A 21,301-nucleotide genomic window follows, 5' to 3' on the forward strand; every position below is an offset into this window, starting at 1 on the left:
CATGAGAAAATTGAGAGTGTATGAATCACTTGCCTAGGATAAGCAACTCTTGAGATATAGCATAGCAACTTTATGGACCTCTTTTCTTCTGTCCTGCCAAACTGAGAAAGGGAATAAATTTGGAGTGTTTATTGGAGTAGGCAGACCACATTAGGAAGCCTCTCCAGTTTAGAAATATTCATTTGAAAAAATTCATTTGAATCCACTAGCTCTTCTTTTAAAATACAAATACTCCTTTGATGTGTTAAACCTACACTTTAGTTTAAATTTCTTTTATAAAAGCTGGATCTAATTGCCTAGAGGGGAAGGAGAGGCCTTAGCTTTGGCCAGGTTCCTTACCTTTATCCTTGAACTTCCTTTGATTGGAGGAGGGCCTTGCAACTTCAAAGGATCCAAAAGAGTGTTGTCTTCCCATTTTCCGATGTCCTAAATGTTGTCCTCAGTTGACATCTGTGTCTTCATTAGGATCCAAGGACAAAGGTGGACACAGATTAACCATGCTTAAGGGGATTACACTATAAATGAGGGGGAAGAAAAGGACCCCTTTACAGCAGCATGTGCTCTGTAAGCCTGAACCCACTTTCCCAGTAGACGTGTGTGGGAGAGTGTGTTACCCATGTTTTGTACCAAATGTTCTCATTGTACTGCCTTAGTAATACCCTTTTTTTTTTCTTTTTGGAGGGAGAAAGGAGGGGCAATTAATCGGGCTTAAGTGATTACCCAAGGCCACATGGCTAGTTTTTGTGTTAAATGTCTGAGGCCAAATTTGAGCTCAGGTCCTCCTGACTCCCAGTGCCACCTAACTGCCCCAGACTAGATTTTTTTGGAAGTGATTTGTGCAGACATTTCATTTGTTGATTCATTGAAATTTAAGGACTGACTTGTGGGGTTACTAAATCAGCATAAGTATTGCTATTAAGGCTAATGTAAAAGTATGGGGTTTGCATCCCTTAAATATTGGTGCCCAGCACCTGGAGCATACTATGATGACTTACAAAAGTTCATATTTTTTCTTTCTTTCTTTTTCTTTTGTACTTTTAAGGAGACCTAGAATACTTGCCTTCTTTGTGAAATTAGTCCAGCCATTTTGTGTGAGGTCTTTGCTGGCCTAGAAACTTCAGAATCATCACCCCTAAGTGATTAATCCCCTTTTCTCTCTCTCATCCTTATTTAGAATTTATTTGAAGTTGTTTTCTGTTGTGTTTAACTAAGTGCACTTGTCCTCTTACTGGGTAAGTTTGGAATTCCTGTAGGAATAACCTCTGAAGTAGTGAGGATACATTGCAGCAGAAAATTTTGGATAAAATCTTCCTATACTGCAAAGAGGATGTAGTACAGGGACCCCTAAAAGGAAGAAAAAAGGAAGGAAATGAGCATTTATTATTGTCCTTTTATATGTCAGGCACTGTACTAAGTGTTTTACAATACTACCTCATGATCCTCAAAACAACTTTGAGAGGTAGATGCTATCATTATCCTCATTTTACAGTTGAAAATACTGAGACAGTGACTTGGCCTGGGTCATATAGGTACTAAGTATCTGATACTAGATTTGAACTCAAATCTTCCTGCCTCCAGGCCCAGTACTCACTCCACTACTCTACCTAGCTGCCTCAGAAAAATATTACTGTGGTATTTGTGGAAAAGAACACCTAGAAAATTTTGTCCAGAACCCAGTTGGATGGATGGCCATATGCACTGAGGGAATTGTGCCATTTTTCACTTAGGACAGTTTGTTTTCTCACCAGAGAGTTGGGGGAGAAATGAGTCCAATTGACCCCTGGTCCTAAATCTTTTCAAGGCTGGTTTTACCTTATTTGGAAAGCTCTGTTGGTGGAGAGAGAATAAGTTTTTCTTCTGAGATAGGAAGTGTGATATTCTTTCCTTCATGAAATTAGTTGTTAATTGAACCTGTGTGTAGAAGTGGTAGTAGGGTCCATAGTAGAGGGGCCTCATTAGCAGGAAAAATAAAGTGCCCCAATTTCCCCTGGACCCAGATCCTGTTGGTTGTAGCACTTGGTACCAGATAGAGCTCAGAGTTGAGGTGCCTCTTCATGGGAAAGGGAGTGGGCAAGGATCCCACCACCCTGGAACCAGTGAGGGGGGGATATTGTTGCACACTCTTACCTGAAAAGTAGGGGAGTGAATTCAAATCAACCCATGGTCTCTAATCCCTGGGAGGACTAGGCTTTCTGTGCAAGAAGGATCTCATGTTTGCTTTTGTTTCCTTTCTACAAAAGGCTTTCAGAGACTTTTCGCACTTAGTCCAAGGGTTTTTTGATTGAGGTGTTCTTAGGTATCTAGTTAAAAGGGGGTGAAGTGGTTTGACCCCGTCCTCATATTTTAATGATATTTCTTTCATCCTTAAGGGAATCAAGAATGGGAATTTAGAGATAAAAGGAGGATTTTTTTTTTTTTTTGACCCAGTGTTCAATTCCTTTAGACCTGGGTGTGAACTAAGTTATCTGAGGACAGGTAGGGACTGTTTTCACTAGTTGTGGGTAGACCCAAAACCAGAAAGACCAGGGTTAGGTCCCATAGCAGTTGGACACATATTTGGCTGTACAACCCTGGGTAAGTCACTTAACCTTTGAGTACTTTAGGTAACTCTCTGTAAGACTGTAGGTTAAAAAGAGGATATAGACTTCTATTGATAAAGGAATTTTTATCCAGGGAACTTTATCTGGGGGACTTTATTCCTATAGCTATGAAATCATAGTTCCAGTCCCTGTCCTTATCCCTAGTGCTTAGCACAATGATTTCCACAGAGTAGGATCTAAACAAATGCATGTTGATTTCTTGATAGGAAACGAAATCACAGTACATAGCTTAAATAAAAGCACTGGGCACAGGACAGTGGTATCACCATAAATATCACCTGCCTTCAAATCTTGCCTAAAGAGCCACAATTTCCTCACTGGTGATGGGGGGAAGCTAGATGAGATGATTATTAAGGCCCCTTCCAGCTCCAAAGTTCCAAGATTCTCTGTTTTGTCTTTGGTATTCTAGATTACTGACCCTTAGCAGTGACAGTGAAGGTACTCGAGACAGGAATTCAAGTCTAAAGGGGTTGTTTTTTTAAATTTTATTTTATGTTTTGAAGGGGAGAGGGCAGGGCGATTGGGGTTAAGTGACTTGCCCAAGGTCACATAGCTAGTAACTGGCAAGTGTCTGAGGCTGAATTTGAACTTATGTCCTCCTGATTTCAGGGCTGATGCTCTATTCACTGTGCCACCTAGCCGCTCCAGGGTTGTTTTATCAATAATAAAACAAGGTAGAAATTTTGTTCAGCACCTGTGACTTAATGACTGCAGAATTCAAACTGAGCTTGCTTGGGCAGAGTTAAATTTTCCTTTCAAAAAACATATATATTTACTTATGCATTATTACTTGGTTCTATCCCAGGGCATTATTGTTTGCTTTACCAACATCTAAGTAGCTGGGACAGATATAAATTTAAGTGCCATTAGATTATAGATTCTAAATGGCAATTGTAGAGAATCAGTTTTATTATTATTTTTTGGTATATTTTTTTCATTTTGAGGGGTACAGCATTAAAGCTTTAGTATTTTCTTTCACTTTCACTTGACTAAGATACTATTACCCTTGTTTGACATTTTGGCATTAATGGAGAGATCATTATGGTTCTTGCTAAGCAAACAGAGATGTTGGTTTCTATTCTACATGAACAAATTGTTTGGCCTCTACAGAGTGACAGTAGGCTCATTTTAGTTTATTGAGAAAAATGGAAATATCTTGGGCTTTATAGCACCTCTCATCCAGGAAGTTTGTGTGTCTTTTGAACATTAATGGGGCAGCCTAGCACTTTATGTGGTAGTTAGTGGCATTACTGTGACTGTGATAGTAAGAAGTAGGAATGGGAAAAAGAGAGAAAGGGGGAGGGAAAGAAAGGAAGGGAGAAGTGAGAAATAGAGATAGGGAGAAAGATAGGGAGACAAAAACAGAGACAGAAAGACAGAGAGAGAAGAGAGAGCTTGGAATCCCTTTCCTACCACTGCAGAGTTATTGATGAAGTTCAGAAATGAAACGTCAACCCCTACAGCTGCCCTTATGCATTAACAGTAAATACTTCTTTGCAAGGATAGATTTGGAAGGAAGGGAAGAATTGGGAAACAGGTTTTGGAAATTTAATAGGATGTGGGGAGGAAGAAATTTTTGCATAATTAGGAAGATGGTTGTCAATTCTAATAATTCCACTTGGTGTCATTTCAAGGGCTGCCGCCTCAGTGGGAAGCAGTGTGGACCAGTAGGAAGAAGATAAACTGGAAATTAGATGCCAGATCTGATGGTTTGACTCATCTCTCATCCTTGAGTCTCAATAAAAATATTTGAGAGTATATTGGTAAAGAGCAGTTTGAGACCCTTCAAGGAATAAAAGGGATCTTTGCAACATTGGGGCTGAGAAAGGATAAATTACTTATTATTATCAAACTCCTAAGTTGTCTTGTATTCTAAGCTTGAAATGTAGATTCCTATCTTTTCACTAACTTTATAAATTATGGCACTGTTCCCAGTTTGACCGATACCTTCTGTTTATCCCAAAGCATGGCAGCACGAATTTTAAGTCTATTCAACCCACCCTCTCCATTTTATAGTTATTATGCTGGTTAGTTAGTGCTGAAATTTCAGGTTGTTTTCCAAGTTGGTGATGTGTGGGCTGTCAGGGCAGTCACACATTAGCTTTAGTAAGTTACTCAACCCCAAGTCTGCTTCTTTTCCTCAGAAACAGTTGAATTCTGGTCTCTTAGAGGTTCTTATGGTTCACTGAATGATACTCAATTCCTGGAACTTTTTCCTACTTGTAAATAGTAAATCCCATAGGCACATTTGTTTAGTTTAGCTTCTAATTAGCTAGCTATTCTTAGAGTTGCTTTCTTGGATTGTTTTAGATTTTACAAGCCATACGGCTATCCTTTCATTCCAGGCTGTTATTTCTGGAAGTTTTCTGCACACTTAAGTGTTGTAAAAATAAAATTGTGTATAAGACTTCCAGTGAAACAGACCACTTTCTTAGATACTGAGTGCACATGTTAATATGTCATAGACATTTTATGACATTTCTGAAAAGGGAAAAATCCTTATGCTTTTAAATGTTTTAAACATATATTATATAGATCTCTTAGCAGCTTTGTTTAAGGATTAGATTTTAAACAAATTAACCTGTTTGTGATCATTGATAACATATGTAGCTGAAAATCTCACTGACAGCGTTAGAGGGTTGTTCACACTGCTTCATTGAGATGACCTATGGGACCTTTCTGTTTAGACCCCATACACAGTTGTGCACAGATTATGGAGCAAAGCAAACAGGATGAGATGTTAAAATCCTTTCTCTGGCAACTTCCCAATCAAGCTTGCAGATATTTTTCAGTGATGTAAGAAAGCATCATCTAGAAGGGGTAGAATATAATATGCCAAAAATAAAATATGGTAAAATCATGTTGTTGAAGTAAATATATAAACAAACTCATCTTTTAAATGATGGTTTCAGTTTGTTAGCCATATCTCATAAAAGAAAAAAATTAGATTAGTATCGAGTAGATTTAGCTACCATCTCATGTGCAAATAATTTCCGTTAAAGAGGTGTACATTACACCCCCTCCTCAAATGAGTGTGATTTATTGTAACTTAAAGTCTCTTTTAATTCATTTTAGTGATGGTGTGTCCATCACTAAATCTGCTGTAACAGTCTGTTAGAAAATACTAGAAAATTCTCACAAGCTGAACTACTCCCTTGCAGGGATTTTTGGTAATGCAATATTTTGAAAGGTTGTATGGCTGCATCTAGTGGTAACTGAGGTAAACTGCAGTGCCATATATTATATCATAGATGATATTTAATTCACATTTAAGTTGATCCAAGATATTCAAGCATTTTGTGAATTTTTCCAACAGATTATTGAATCTTTATCAATTTATAAATAAAATTAAAGCAAATATTTAATAGATTTCAGCATGATGTCTTATTGTATGAAAACAAACAATTTCATATAACTCATAAAAATGAGGGTAAGAAGATGGAAAAAATATAGGCTGGTTTAAGTACAAGCCATGAAAAAATGTATTATCAAATAAATTTGAATTATTTCAGAGTTTGTTTTCTGAAAAATCAAAGTTATATTATTTCTGAATGCTATGATTAAATTTTACCAAACCAGATTACTCACTTTAAAAGTTTTTTACAGTTAAAGGATACATATTCAAGTAACAACAGCTTAAGAAAATGTTCACTGTACTTAAAAATTTATTTTCAGGTAAAATGGAAAACTCCATGCATTTTGTTTAGGTTAGTAATTTGCCTCATTCATTAATTTATTAATTTGACAGTCATTTCTGAGTGCCTATAGTATTCACTGTGAAAAGGAACATAAAGATGTATTAAGATTCAAGTCATGCCCCCCCCCAAGATCTTAAAATCTAAAAATGGAGATTAAACGTGCACAAATAAATATACAAAACCAAATGTGTAAAAATTCACAGGAGGTGGCATTTGAATTGAACCATCAAAAAAAAATACAGGAAAAAAGCAAAACAGATCCCTAAACTTCTTTCTAAATGAGTCACTTAAATTCACAAATAACAACACAAAAATTGGTGGTCTCTTATTACCAAGACAACACCATCAAGCACAATGATAGAACACAAAAAGTAATAAGAACCCTCTTTTAATGTTAATCAACAATATTAAATTATTTAATTTATTAAATATCTACTGTGTACCAGGCCCAAATCAGGACCACTGTAGACAATCAGTGAAGCAAGGCAGCAGTAGAGGAGGAGGATTGGGAAGGGCCTTTTGTGGAAGATAGAATTTGAGTGGAGTGAAGATCAGACAGATTTTTGCTTCCTCTATTTCTACTCTTCAGCTTTTTTTCCCCCCTCATCATTTGGCATGCATTTCTATAAATGCCCAAATTAAGAAAAAGAGGATGAAATTGTGTTGTGGGACTAAAGGCTTCTAGCAAGGTCACCAGTGTGGTCTTGGCTTGTTTGTGGGCTACTGCCTACAGTGAGCTACCTACATGTTTTCATTATATTCTTTCCTTCAGGGAAAGTGACTCGTCGGGCAACTTCAGAGGAGGCAGACGGCTGCCACAGAGAGAGTGTCCAAGATGATGAACCCAGATCATCAGATAATGGAGAAATGAACAAGGTATTCTGATTAATTTTTCATTTTGTGGGCTCCTATGAAGGAGGCGGGGATTAATTATCTTGTCCTTGTTTAGCAAAGCAGTAGCCAGATTCTGAAAGGCTGATTCATAAAACAACTGCGGGCTTTTCCATGGCAGCAGGCCATTGAGTTAGACCCCTAATCTCTGTTTCATTGGGAGGCAGTGTGAAGAAGGACCATTATAATTAGGCTTCTCATGGTAATCTTTTCTAAGCTAGACAAGCTATAACTAAGCTGAAACAAAACAAAGCCCACATGGAATGCCCAAGTCTTGCATTATAAAGAAAATATTGAAAATATAAATTAAAAATTCTACAGCGAAACAGAGTCTTTAAAGTAGGACAAAAGCAAGACAAATGTGGCTTTCTCTTATCCTTTTCCCCTCCCTTTAAGTAGCACATTGATTGTAAATCAAAGGCTTATCCTTCTTTCCCCTTCTTATGGCTGTGTTACTGGAAGTCTCTAAGCTGTTTGTTGCTTTTCAGAATCTTTCTTTGTTTTCCAATAGCACATTTCCATGTGTGTTCTGACAGCAAAGTTAATTACTTGCCCATGAATGATGATCATGATGAAATCAGACTCTTGGCATGGCATCACACTTTTAAAAATTATTGTTGTTTTTAGCCATCCCCAGATTATTTACAAATTTGAAATTGTACATGTGTGGGGAGCATTTTGCCCACTTTCCAAAAGTAGGTTTTTTTGGGCCAGAAGACCCAACATGAAAGGCACACAATGTGAACCAGTACAGATCTGGATTATTTTAGAAAAAAGTTTCAAAGTGTTTGACATTAACTCAATCAGTCTGCTAAAATGAGAACTTCCATTTTCTTTTATTTCCAATTAAAATAAAGTCCCATTTAAAGTGCCCACGTTGGGTAATGATAAAGCTTTTACTATTACCTTTAGTAGTTTACTATATCTTGCCATTAAAAGGAATTGAGTGTTTTCAGGGTGATAGTACAAGGTATCCAAGAAAATAGGTCCTCAGGATTTTGGGCTAAACATTGTAGTAAACAACGTTGTAGTAGGATCATAGTAGACTCCTTGAGTTGTGAGGAACCATCTAGTCTAGGCTCTACCTGAAACATGAAAAAAAAAACCATGAAACTCCTTTACTACAACAACATTCCTGCCAAATATTTCTTACCCAGCTTTTGAATACTTCCAGAGAGAAGAAATTTGCTTATCTCCTCAGATAGGACTTTCTATTTTAGGACAGTTTTAATTTTCAGGAGTTTCTTCCTCATGCTGAACTCACTACACTTTCACTCATTGGTTCTATGTCTACCCTCTGACACCAAGCCAGAAAAAAAAACAAACCCTCAAATCCTCTAAACCTTCTTCCATGTGACCACACTTGAAATTCTTAAAAACAGCTATTATATAGGTCATAAGGAGAACTGCCAATATTTTTTCCCCTAGTAATCCCTGGATCCTGCATTTTTTTAAGTCAGAGACTGTGATTCCTTCTGACTTTTCTAAATACTTGACCCAAGAAGAGGATGACTCCAGATATGTTAGCACTGTCTCAGTGCAGAATTCTATGCTGCTTCTGGTAGAGCTGTGTTGCACTAATTAATTAGAATTCTTCGTTGTCTCCTTTCTGGCTTCAGGATAGTCATAGTAGAGAAGCAGCAGAAAAAATAAAGGAGAATAAAGATTGCATAATAATAGAAGATGAATTCACTCCACAGCCTCCTGTTAAAGAAAGCTTGAATCAAAAAACCCAGGATGTTCAGTGGGATGCCAAGAGGAGATCAGACAAAGCAGATATAGTTGAAAATAAGCCCGCTAAACAACTCAGGCCCAGTTTCTGACTTCCTTATTCTTGATGGAAAGAACCCTGGATTGGAAGTTGGAGATCTGGATTCCAGTCCTGGCATTGTCACTAGGTAACAATGTGATCATAAATGAGTCTTTTAATTTTTCTGTCTTAGTTTTATTATTTATAAAATCTTTCCTAACTACCTCACAGTACTGTTATGAGGATCCAATGAATAATACATGTGAAAGTGCTTTGAAAATAATAAAGCAGCTATACCAATGCAAGGAATAATACAGAAAAGTTATTGTTCCATTTATCAAGATGCCGTTACCATTTTATTCAGACTTTTAGGTTTCTTCATCTTAATATGTTTTGTGGTGAGAGAGCATTCTGAATATCTCCAGTACTGAAAATGAACTTTGTTTTTACTTTTTCCTATGGGGGAAAATATGGAAAAGAGTAGAGCCCTCTTTTCTCCACGGCTGCAGAACTAGTTGGAAGAATCACATAGAATGTCTAGAAAGAAGTAATTGGGGGTTTGTAGATACTGCTGTTAAGATATTTCTATGGAAACACATTTCTTATCCTGTAGAGCAAGATGCTGCAACATAGAGCCAGAATCAAATGACAGTGTAACCTCTTTCGCAAGATGGATAATTGATTTATGTTTTTCTATATCTGGCCTTTGTGGAAAGGGAAAAAAAAAACAAGCAAAATACCTTCTTCACCCTGTATTTAAGTTTTATCCTTCTTGCTATTGTAGATAGAACAGAGTTCTGTGTTCTTGGTACCTTTTTGTATATTGCTGGCATTAAAGAATTTTTTTTCATGCTGGTGGTGTTTATAATAAATGTTAGAAGATTAGTCATACCTTAAGGGGACAGGAGTTCTTCTTGAGAGCTAAGGTTGTGTCAATTACTTTTTGAAAGTGAAAAAGCTTTTCCCAGACCTCATGGTGATCTATGGTGAACTGAAGATAGTCGGTATCCCTCCTACATATCAAATTCACCACTAAAAGCTGCACATCTCTGAATGTCAGTTCACTCATTTGTAGAATGAAGGGCTTTGCCTAGATCAATGTCGCCCAAATTTATCTGCCCCCAAAATGGTTTGGGGGATTGAAATATTGAAACCTGCAAATGTTTGTCTTCAGGGTTCTAAGGTCATGGGAATTCTGGAGTAAAATTAAACTTATTTTCCTTTCCTCCAAAAATGTGACATGTGAATACTTATTTTTCACATATGATTTAATTTTGGAGGGAGAATACCACAATCAGTGACCAGTACCCTTATGGAGATTGTATAGAATGCCAGAGTTCCATGGAACATAGTTTTAGGGGAGATACAAAAAGTAGGTGGTCTTTGAGTTTTCTATTATGTGCTATGGAAAAAGTGCTAAATTTGGAATCAGAAAACATGAATTAAAATTCTGGACCTTTGTCATATTGGGCAACTCATTACAATTCTCTAGGATTTAATTTCCTCCTTTATATAGATAGTTTTGTTTGAACCTCACAATAATCCTGAGAGGCCAGAAAGACGTGTTATTTATTTTACAGGTGAGGAAATTGAAACTTAGATTTAATGACTTTCCCAAACTCACAAAGGCAGTGTCAGACAGAAACAGGATTGGCACCAAAATCTCACCTGACTCCCAACCTGTGGCTCTCTCTACCATACTGTGCTACTGGGGTTGCTAGATTGGTAGGATTGACCCTATCAGGGCTTGGCACTTGCTATCTGTAGAACTCTCAATGACCAGAGGATCAGTATACCAAGAAAATATGCTGGTGAAACCTGCAGACAAATATTGTTTATATTCTTTAACCTCTGTTCTCTCTTGAATGGAAAGAAGAATCCATTTGAATAATGATATTGTAGAATCCAGGAAGAATTCATCTTAGAGTCCTTCATAGGAAATTGTAACCATCAAGTACACTTAAATTTGTGGATGTAGATGTCCTGTGAATGTCATTTAAGATATGGATTCTAATGTGAAAGGAAAATTGTTTATTGTATGTACTGTACTACTTAAAAAACTAATGTATAGTGCTTTGTATTTACAAGAAGATGCACTGATGGTATGTCTTAGGGGATTGATGATGTTATATTGGAATAAAAGGTGCCTTCCCAAAGGAAAAGCAGTTGATGTGTTGGCATTATTTATTTGGAACTAGGTAAATCGATGTCATTCAGATTTACATGATAATATTCCAGAGTTAAGCTAAACCTCTCCTTGAACACCATTGTATTCAATCACATGCCATGCTAACAGAGTGACTGTGTTGCTAGTAACTGTGCAATTCAGTATTAAGAGTAAATCAATGGATCAGTAAACATTTATTAAGAGCCTACAACATGCCAGGCATTATTCTAAGTGCTGGAGATACAAAAGATGGCAAAAGACTGTTGATGCCTTCAAAGAGCTCACAATCTAATGGAGAAGACAACATGCAAACAAAAATGTGGCAATGGGCTCTATCTACATGATGAATAGGAAGGAATCAGTAGACTGAAGACACTAGAATTAAGAGAGATTGAGAAAGCTGTTGCTTAAAAATCATGGATAATACTTTGAATTTTGGTTTTTGAAGACAAATGATAAATTCACTCCATGTATCTTATAGGGTTTGCTTAGGTCAGTGCCATGCACACAGACTCACAAATCTTAATCGAGAGGGTTGAGGGCATTCGTATGGAATTCTATAGTTCAATAAAAGGTAAGGTTGTATTTTTGAAGTTAAAAAAAGGGGGATCTTGGGGAGAATTTGGCTCTGGCTAATGAAATCTGCCATTGTGGTCCGCCATTATGGTTCCTTGGGTCATAGGAGTGTAGTTTTAGACGTAGAAGGGAAACTGAAGATTACCTAGTCCACCCGCTTTGATTTAAATATAATGGGACCGAAGCCCAAAGAAATGATTTGTTTGAAGTCAAAACCAGACCAGGCTGAGGCATAAGTCATCTTGAGTATAAAGTCAGAGTCCATGACTCTCCAACTCTCTAACCCAAGAGTCAGTCAGTAGCAAGATAGAAACAATCCAGATAGTGAAAAAGGCTTTTAAAGAGAATGTTGACAGTGAGAGGTTGTAATTCTCTGTCAAGGTGGCATAGAAGGTGATCCCCATCTTTATCTCTTCTTTACCTCAAGGGTTGAGCTAAAGAGGGAGAAAATGCCTAGTTTGGCAGATCAGTTCTAGAACTGTGAATTTTCTGTCATAGAACTGCCAGCACACTCAGACATCTGTTAGAAGCTGTGAATGGGAGTCAGCATTAAGCAGTAAAAGTACATTGAACTTAGAGGAAGGTTTTGAATCCCGTCCCTGCCAGACACTACTTGTGTGATCAGTATCTAGGTGTAGTCTCTCTTTAGGTACCCTTCCAGTCTAGTATTCCAGCCTGGAGGGAGATGTGTTTTGTGAATGATTTTGATTCTCTTCCCTTAAGCAAAATAAATGGTTCCAAAGTATTAACTGTTGAAGACAGCTTCAAAGAATCTCTATTGAGTTAAATCGTTTTAGAAGGTTCCATCTTCTGAGGATACCAATATGAAATTAGTACATCAGCATCTGGTTCCCTCTTCTGGTGGAAAGAAAATAGACTTTATCTTCAAAGTCATAATCTCTCATATATCTGAATAGCTGGATAGCCTGACCTCAGAACACTTCTGTCTCAGTCTTCAGTGCTGACTTCTTGCCATATGAGAAGGAAGGAAATTATTTAGGTCCCAGTTAGTATGACTAATGAATTCCTTGAAGTGGTCACATGTATTCAGTTTGTAGTATTCAAAGTTATAATTATGTAGAATATGCTAATAGGTTCTAGACCAATGAAAAAATACAGTTGAAAATTCAAATAATGTTACTACTTCTGGGAATTCATTATTATGCTGATTGTATTGGTTTAATCATCTGCCTTTCCAGGTAAATTTTGTAATCTGGACAATAGATATTATTCATTCACCATGTTTTTCCAATGTGTATTGTTAAGCTGGTCTGTTTGGAAAAATCACGAATTTCACCAAAGAAGCATTATAGTATTCTGAGACGATGCAATTGACACAGCACCAGCTATTAAAAGGAACATTTGGAGAATCAACAGGGAGCCCTTCTGTTTGGGCTCCTCATAGAATATCCTCTATGATAGTGATGAACACCTTGGGTGAGCATATGTCTCTCTGTTTTATGCCTTACTTGATATTGCGACTTAGTAGGTAATTGAACAAAACTATTCCATAGTCACACCTGTCATAGAGTCTAACAATATTTTGACATATTTATGGGAGACACATTGAAAAGAGATTTTAAAAGTATATTTTTTCATTGAGTCAAATGCTTTTGTAAAAAAAGAAATCAACAAAAATAGATAATACCCTATATCTCTCAGTCACATATGAGACTGTGAAGATGTGGTCTATTATAGAAAATCATTGGTAAAATTCTGCTCATTCCATCCTCTTGTTTTCATTGAGGCTAACTCCAGTGCATGAATGTACCTTTAATTATTGGCAAGATTTTAGAGATAAAAGAGAAAGCTTATGTTGTTGATGTCTTTGTGTCTTCCTGATCACTTTGGGCCAGGGGGCAGTTTTGGTGATGGTATGATCACTCTGTGGTCTTATTGTATTTAATATATAAAACATATATAAATTCATATTTAACATATAGTTATATCTGCTACATACACATGTTCTGTGTGTATGGATATTTGTAACAACACTTCTGGCCACAAAATCCCTGGGATTTGTAGTTCTTTCCAGTTTGGGAAAAGAGAAAACTGACCCAAGATTGGCTCTTGGAGAGAAGAGCAGAAGTTGATTTTTTACTCCTCTCACATGGAGTAGCTGGGAGTTTTGGAGACTTTCTAGGAGACAAGAAGAGAGAGGTGGTGATTGTCAGTGAAACCTAGGCAGCAACTGGTGTTTGCCACATCTGCACTCCCCTTCTTTAAGACTATGAGAGATGATGTCTATCTGAATGGACAGGTATGTGTGTAACTCTCTGTGTTTTATGCAAGGTGCTTACCTCAGTAGCAGGCATTTGGAAAGAATCCAACGGAGAGGTATGGAAAGAGGGGCCCTTCCCTGCCCCAGACTTATTTCTGTTTATATTTTTCTCCAATTTATTCTGTTAAAAATACATTTGCCAGATTTAATATTGTTTCTCATATATACCTGTGGTTGATACACAATTGTATATACACAGAATATACGTTTCCCAATGTTAATGGTTATCTCTTTATTTGTGGCATGAAGGTGTAATGGGAGCCACAAAGGAGAGATTAGGCTGGGAGCTCAACCCCCAGACCATGTTGTGATCTCTAGCTTGGGATTAATTACAAGCTATTTTATAACTATCCTTCTAAGTGCAGAATTTCTATGAATGTAGGCCATATTTTATAAATCTACCTAATAGATATGAGCCAAGTTACACACGCACACATATATAAATTTTACTATATATTTACATATATACAGACATACCATATGTAAGTGCATATGTGTACGTGTGCATATGTGTATGCATGCACATATGGTATGTCTGTACATAGGTAAAATATATAGTAAAATTTATATGGATGTATATATAAATGTAAATATAAAAATCAACCATTCCCCCAGGGCCTTTAAAATTATGTTTCATACATCTTTGGATGTGGCTGATGTGAAAATTTGCTTTGCTGGACTATACATATTTGTTATAAAGACTCCCTCCCTCCCTCCCTTCCTTCCTTCCTTCCTTCCTTCCTTTTCAGTGTGGGAGGGTAGAGATGAAGAGAAAAAAAAATGCTTGTTAACAGAATTAAAATTTAGAAATGGTCTTTTCCAGCAAGAATCTCCTCTGGATGGTCTTCTAGATCTCCAATTTTTTATTATTATTATCATCACTTCCTCACACAGAAATAATGTAGTAATATATGTGTTGTTCACTGAAGTGCAATGTGTATGTTCTGATCCTGCTTCCCATGATCTGCACTAATTCTTTTACATCTTTCTGTATTTCTTCATGTTCCTCATTTTTATGTCACAATAAAATTCCATTACATCGATAAACCTCACAGAAGACAGTATGGTATAGTGATAAGAACTCTAGAATCATCAGGGCTGGGTTCAGATCTAAAGTTATTTAATTTTTCTAGGTTTCAGTTTCCTTAATTGTAAAATGAGGGGGTTGGACCAAATGGTCTCTGAAGTTTCTTCCAGCACTAGATCCCATAACCATTGCCCTATTTGTTCATTCATTGAACTAAGCTAAGTTGTTCCTGACTTTTCATTTTAACTAATACTGTTTCTTTGAGGCCAGGGAATAATAGCTTCACTTTTGTATCTGTGTGTCCACGAATCAGCACAATGCTTGGCACATAGTAAATGTGTACTAAATGATTTTTCATTCATTCATTCAGTCTGATTGCTATTTTGATATCTCTTGGATAATAAAAGTACTAGAGAGCTAGTTACCTCTAGTACTTTGGGTAGGTCCTTTATGTAGATTTTTCTGAAAGATTACCTATGAAAATTAGGCAGAATAGTACAGTGCTTAGCTGTACAGATTTATTACAAATTTATCTAAGGATACATTTTTTTCTTTTTGCACAGACGGTTCTCCCCACACCCTCTTTTAACAATGTTCTTAGGATCTGGTCTCAATAGTGAAATCAGTTTACAAGATAAAAATAGTTTTGTAACACATTGTACTTTGCCAGGTGGCATTTCAAAAAAAGATTTTTAAAAAACCCTTGAAGGGAAAAGACTTTTTGTTCTTGTCTTTGTATTGCCAGTGCCTAGATAAGTGTCTTGTACTGTACACAGTATGCTCTTATGGAGCTGCTGAATTGAATTTGATGGACATGAAGTGGTACTTTACAGTTGGTTTAATTTGTGTGACTCGTATAGGTTTTCAAGCATCTATTAACTATATTTGTCTTTTTCCTCCTTCAAGATTTGTCTATTCATAACCTCAGACCATTTAGTCACCGAGAAATGGGCATTACAATTATAAATTTGTATCAGTTCCTAAAAATTCTGCATGTCATAGCTTTATCAGAAATATTTATTGAAAATAATTTCCTTCAGTCTATTGCTTTGAAGATTTTTTGGATGGCATACCTTTTTTTTTTTTGTTATGGCAAGATCCCAGTTATCTTTGTTATTAAATAATCAAATCCATCTATTTTGTCTCTAATGACTTACTGCTTCAGTTCTATAGTTAAAATTTTTCTCTTCTCAGTTTATCTACAACATTAATTTTATTCCAATCATTATTTTAAAAATTAATTTATGTGTTAATAATTGATTCAAGTAAAATTTGTAGAATGTCTAATTTTTTGGGGGGGTGTCATACTGTTACACAGTGTTCTTAATTTTTTTGGTGGGGGAAAGGGCCCTGAACTGTGGTTTCATCAGTTTAGGGCCTTCCTAGTCTAGGAATTCTGATGAGGCAAAATAACTAATCTGTAAAAATCTTTATTGAATAATAACGTGTTTTGTAATCTTGAGTTTCTTGTCCATTGTTGCTTTAAGTCTATGATTTTTTTTTTATGTTCTGATTTATCTTGTTGTGTACTTTGGGTTCTAAAACTGTGTTCTCTACTCAGTTCCATTGACCTCTTTTTCGCTATTATCTAATAGATAATATCTAATATTTATCTAACTATTGTTTTGATATTTATTATTTTATAGTCTATTTTGAGATTTCCTGAAGTTCCCTTTGATATCCCTGCTATTCTGTTTCCCAAATAAAGTTTCTTTGTATAATATCTAATTCCATAAAGTGGCCTGTTGGTATTGTGATAGCATTGCATTAAATCTATAAACTAATTTGAGAAGCTTTGTATATTTTTATTATATTAATTAGTTAAAACAAACGAATGGTACATCTTTTAGTTATTTAGATTTTTAATTTAATCCTACTAAAGTGATTTTGTAACTGTGTTTTTAAGAGTCTAATGTGTCTTAGTAGATTATTACCCAAACATTTAGTGTATTTTGTCATTATTGTAAACAGTTTCTACTGTTTTTTATTAGTGAAAACTGGATAAAAATACAAATGATTTTTGTGGGTTTATCTTAAGCCCTACTCTTGCCATTTACAATTTGAAGTATTTTAAGCTATTTATAACCAATGTTTATTCCCTTAATTTTTTTCACCTTTTTGTTTTTGTTAGCATTTCTAAGTCTGTGTCAAATAATAGTTAACGGTTGTGTTTTATACTTATCTTAGTTGGAATACCTCTAACAGTTCATCCTTAAATGTAGTGCTAACTCAGTTTCATGCTGACCCTTTTTTATTATATTAAAGGTAAATTCTCTGTTCTTTTGTTATTTAGTATTTGTTTTTAAAATGCAAGTATGCTCTGTTTTAGTCAATGATTTTTTAATATTGATAAAATAATTTTTGTTGATATAATTTATTACAATGATTATTTCCTTCATATTGAACCATTGTTGCATTCTTGATATAAATCATATTTGATAGTAATAACTTTTTATCTATTAGTGTATTGGGCTTACCAAAGTATTATTGAATATTTTTGCATAATCACTCATTAATATTTTTTCATCATTTTCTTTTTCTGCCTTATCTTTGTCAAGCTTGAAAATCAAAATCATATTTGCTTCATAGAAAAAATTGTGCATAATAGGACATTTGTCTGTATTTAGAAATAACAGAATTTCTTATGCTTTGCAAGTTTGGAAAGGTTCATTGTGAATCCATCTGGTACCATTGAATTTTTATGCAGTAGCCAATTAACACTTGTCTGGTCTCTTTGGGTTATCTAGTTTCTGTTTGGGCATTTTACATTTTTGTAATTTTTTGTGCAAGGCTTCTAAATTCTCCAACTTTTTAAGCCTAAAGCTATGGATTAATCTCTGAAAGTTTTTTTATTTAATTTATTTGTTTACCTCTTTCTCATTTCTAATTTTGATCTTTTGAGTTTTCTTCTACCTTTTTTAAAATTAATGTTGCTGTTTTCCAATTTTAGTGGGATTTTAAAAACAGCTCTTTAAAAAAATGAATTTGATTATTATTTGGCATTATAGATCGTGAACTGGAAAGGATCTTACAGACAGTCTAGTTCAACCTCTTCATTTATGGATGAGGATACCAAGTCACAGGGAGGTTAGTGAAGCAGTTAGGTGACAAAGGTAAAAACACTGAAATTGGAGTAAGGAAAACCTGGGTTTGAGTACTGCCTCAGACATGTACTAACTATGTGATCCTAGGTAAGTCAGTTAACCTCTCTCAGCCTCAGTTTCCTCATCTGTAAAATGGAGATCATAATAGCACCCAACCCATAGGGTTGTGTAGGGATCAAGAGAAATAACATATGTAAAGCTCTTTGCAAACTTCAAAGTGTTACATGAATTCTAGCTATTATGTTTAAGGAATTTGCCCAAGGTCCCACATAGGTAGTAAGCATCAGTGAGATTTGAACCAAGATTCTTTAACTCTAAAGCCAGGGCTCTTTTCACCCTTATCTAGAAAAAAAGAAAAGTTCTTTATTTTTATTATTTTTCTCTTCTTCTGATTTCATTAAATGCCACTTGATTCACTTTCATTTTTTTATGTCTTTTTAATATAGACACTAAGAATATAAGCTTGCCATTGAGCATTGCTCTGGTTGCATCCTATAGATTTGATTGATAGTATTGATATTGTAATTATTGATAAAGTCTTCTGTTATTGTGTTTACAATTTTATTATTCAATAGGTGTTCTTTAATAAATTGTTTTGTTTTTTGCTTTTTTTAGACCTACATTTTTTGCCTGTCCTTCATGATCTAATTAATATAGGTAGTCCCTCTAACAGAGCAAATTACAAATCTTCCATTCTTTTGCAGCTTAAGTATTCCTTGTCTGTGTCCTCCCGGCATAACTGTGATTATAGTGTTTCATCCCTGGAAGAACGTTGGTGAAGCAAGGACTTTTGTTTCAGGGAGCAGTGTGGCATTTTTGATAGTTCTGTGTAGTTTTTCCACATGTAAATCCAGTTTATTCCCTTCCTTTTGTACACTTCTGATCCCTGGTCATCATCCATCTAAAATAACTATCCAAGATAAATACCCATATTTACCAACTCAGTGAGCTCGCCAGATAGAATTGATGTACTGACTTACTGGCTTGTGTGCCATCGTCAGAACAATAACCAGTTTTTATTAATTTGGCTTTTACTATATGGATTTTTATACTGATTTGTTCTGAATGGTCATAGATGTCATTGATGAATGCCTGTATTATTCTGGGGCTTGATTCAATCAACAGAAAATCATCCACATTTTATAGGGAATCCTTTTTCTGTTTAGACGATATTCAGGCTATCCTTCTTGGCAGTGGCAAACACCTTGGGTGAGTATATATCTCCCTGGTTTTATGCTTCAGTTGATATTCATAATTAGAGTATTGTAGAACAGAGTTATCTCTATGGTTGCATCTGTCAAGGAATCTTGCAAGATCTTAATACATGTGTAATGGGGCGAAGCTATTGGTGACACCCGTTATATAAGCATAGGAGATACTTTATTAGAGGAAAGCCTTGTTTAAGGCATTTTTGAAAAACTGAACCAAGTAACAATCAAGAAGCAATAAAAGGTAGGATCCTGAATTTTCTTCATCTTTCAGTACATTGTGAGACTGAGGGTATGGTATGCTAAAAAAAAAAAAATCATTTATCAAAATATACCTGTGACATTCTTTCTCCTACTGATCATCTGAACAGGAGTTAAGCTGCCTAGCTCCCTCCTACCTACTCTTGCAAAACCCTGAAGTTCACACCAGACAAATTAATGATCATGAAATTGAGTGAGAACCTGTAGTAAGTGACTTCTTCTGACCTGTTTGTCAGTCATGTCTGATTTTTCATGATGCTATTTGGGGTTTTCTTGGCAAAGATACTGGAGTAGTTAGCTATTTCTTTCTCTACTTCATTTTTAAGTGAGGAAATTGAGGCAAGCAGGGTTAAGTGACTTGCCCAGGGTCACACAGCTAATAAGTGTCTGAAACTGGATTTGAACTCAGAAAATGAGTCTTCCTAACTCCAGGCTGGGTACTTGATTTACTGTGCCACTTAGCTGTCCTTCTTCAACTTTAGATTCCCATAATGAGCTCAAGGACAATAGGAAAGAGCCTCTCACAGGTACCAGAAATGGTCAGCCATATATGTAGCCTGCCAGGCTCTATGTCTAGAAGAATTGAGAGTGCAAAGGTCCCTTGAGAGAGCCCCTAAATGGTTAGAAAGTTCCAGGGGAGCAGGAATGGTCAAGGACCGAAAAATATCATAATGCTTGCCATAGTATTAAGACTGGGTTAGCCTCAGATCAAATGGCTTCAGGCTCCTTAAAACTCTGTTCTGATGTACCAGAGAGGGCCTTGAAGATTTAGCTCTTTTTTAACCTCAAAAATCTGGTGAGACTTATGCCTGGGAGGTGAAGGTTGGTGCTAGAACCCAAGGGACTCAGGTTAGGACTAAACAGAGGCAACTGCTCCAGGAGGGATGAGGAGATTGGCCCTGGCACAAAACCCCCATTCAGGAGCTAAAGTTGGAGAGATGAATAAGTTAGGAAAGCCATATCAGTGCAATTATTGAGGGAGAACGGCAGCCTCTTCCCTCTTCTTGTTCTCTGGTATGGTACTCTAACTTCTTTCCATTTTCCAGGGGTGCCTTCTCTCAACCCTCTGGTATGAAGAATGACAGAAGATTGCAAGGAACCAAAGCTGCAGGTGGTAATCTCTAGACTAAGTCAAAGAGGAAGCACAGTGCATTCTCCTCCTCTCCTTCCCCCCCCATATGTCAACACCTGCCTTTACCTAGTTCCAGATCTACAGCCTTAGTGTGAAAAAGGTGGAGCAGGGAGTGAAATGACACATATTCCTTGGTTAAAAGTTATATTAGCAAAACAGGATGGTAATTTTTTTTAAAGGAAGGCCTGAGTTTTAAATAACTATGATTACAAATTTCAGTGCCATTCCTTCTAATTATCTTTTAGACTAAATGGTAAGATGTTTCCTATAGTGGGATTACTGAAAATGAAAGATTGTTTCATGAGCTTCATTACAAGGAGGGCCAAAAGCCATTCAGAGAGGGGCAGCCCTTAGATAATACTTGATGTTCTCTTCAGTATGTTCATGGAAACTCCAAGTCACTTGTCCAGGCTCATATGACTAGTCACTGGCAGAGGGTAAGGAATTGATCTCACAACTTCATAGCTCTAAACATAGCACTTGATTCACTCTTCTAAGGTGCCGTCACCACCACATCCTCCTCCTCCCCCTCCCCCTCCTCCTCTTCCTCCTCCTCCTCTTCCCCCTCCTCCTCCTTCCCCTTCACTTCCTCTTCCTCTTCTCCTC

General features: G+C 36.2%; 1 protein-coding gene across 3 annotated transcripts in view; it reads left to right on the top strand.

Moving 5' to 3' along the window:
- LOC138169222 (protein FAM169B-like) overlaps positions 1-9,145 on the top strand; it is a 112,444-nt gene extending 103,299 nt beyond the window's left edge. For 2 of the 3 annotated variants that reach the window (XM_069098500.1, XM_069098502.1), the window contains exons 8-9: positions 7,071-7,174; positions 8,809-9,145. In XM_069098500.1, the coding sequence (XP_068954601.1) occupies positions 7,071-7,174; positions 8,809-9,012 (308 nt within the window). In that variant the 3' untranslated portion in view covers positions 9,013-9,145. The remainder of the gene's footprint in view (positions 1-7,070; positions 7,175-8,808) is intronic. The other variant, XM_069098501.1, reaches the window with a different exon arrangement.
- The last annotated feature ends 12,156 nt before the right edge of the window (positions 9,146-21,301 follow it).

The sequence above is a fragment of the Petaurus breviceps genome, unplaced genomic scaffold (genome assembly GCF_028583685.1).
Source record: "Petaurus breviceps papuanus isolate PSGF00001 unplaced genomic scaffold, PetGlider_PUasm1.0 37, whole genome shotgun sequence".
Lineage (NCBI taxonomy): Eukaryota > Metazoa > Chordata > Mammalia > Diprotodontia > Petauridae > Petaurus > Petaurus breviceps.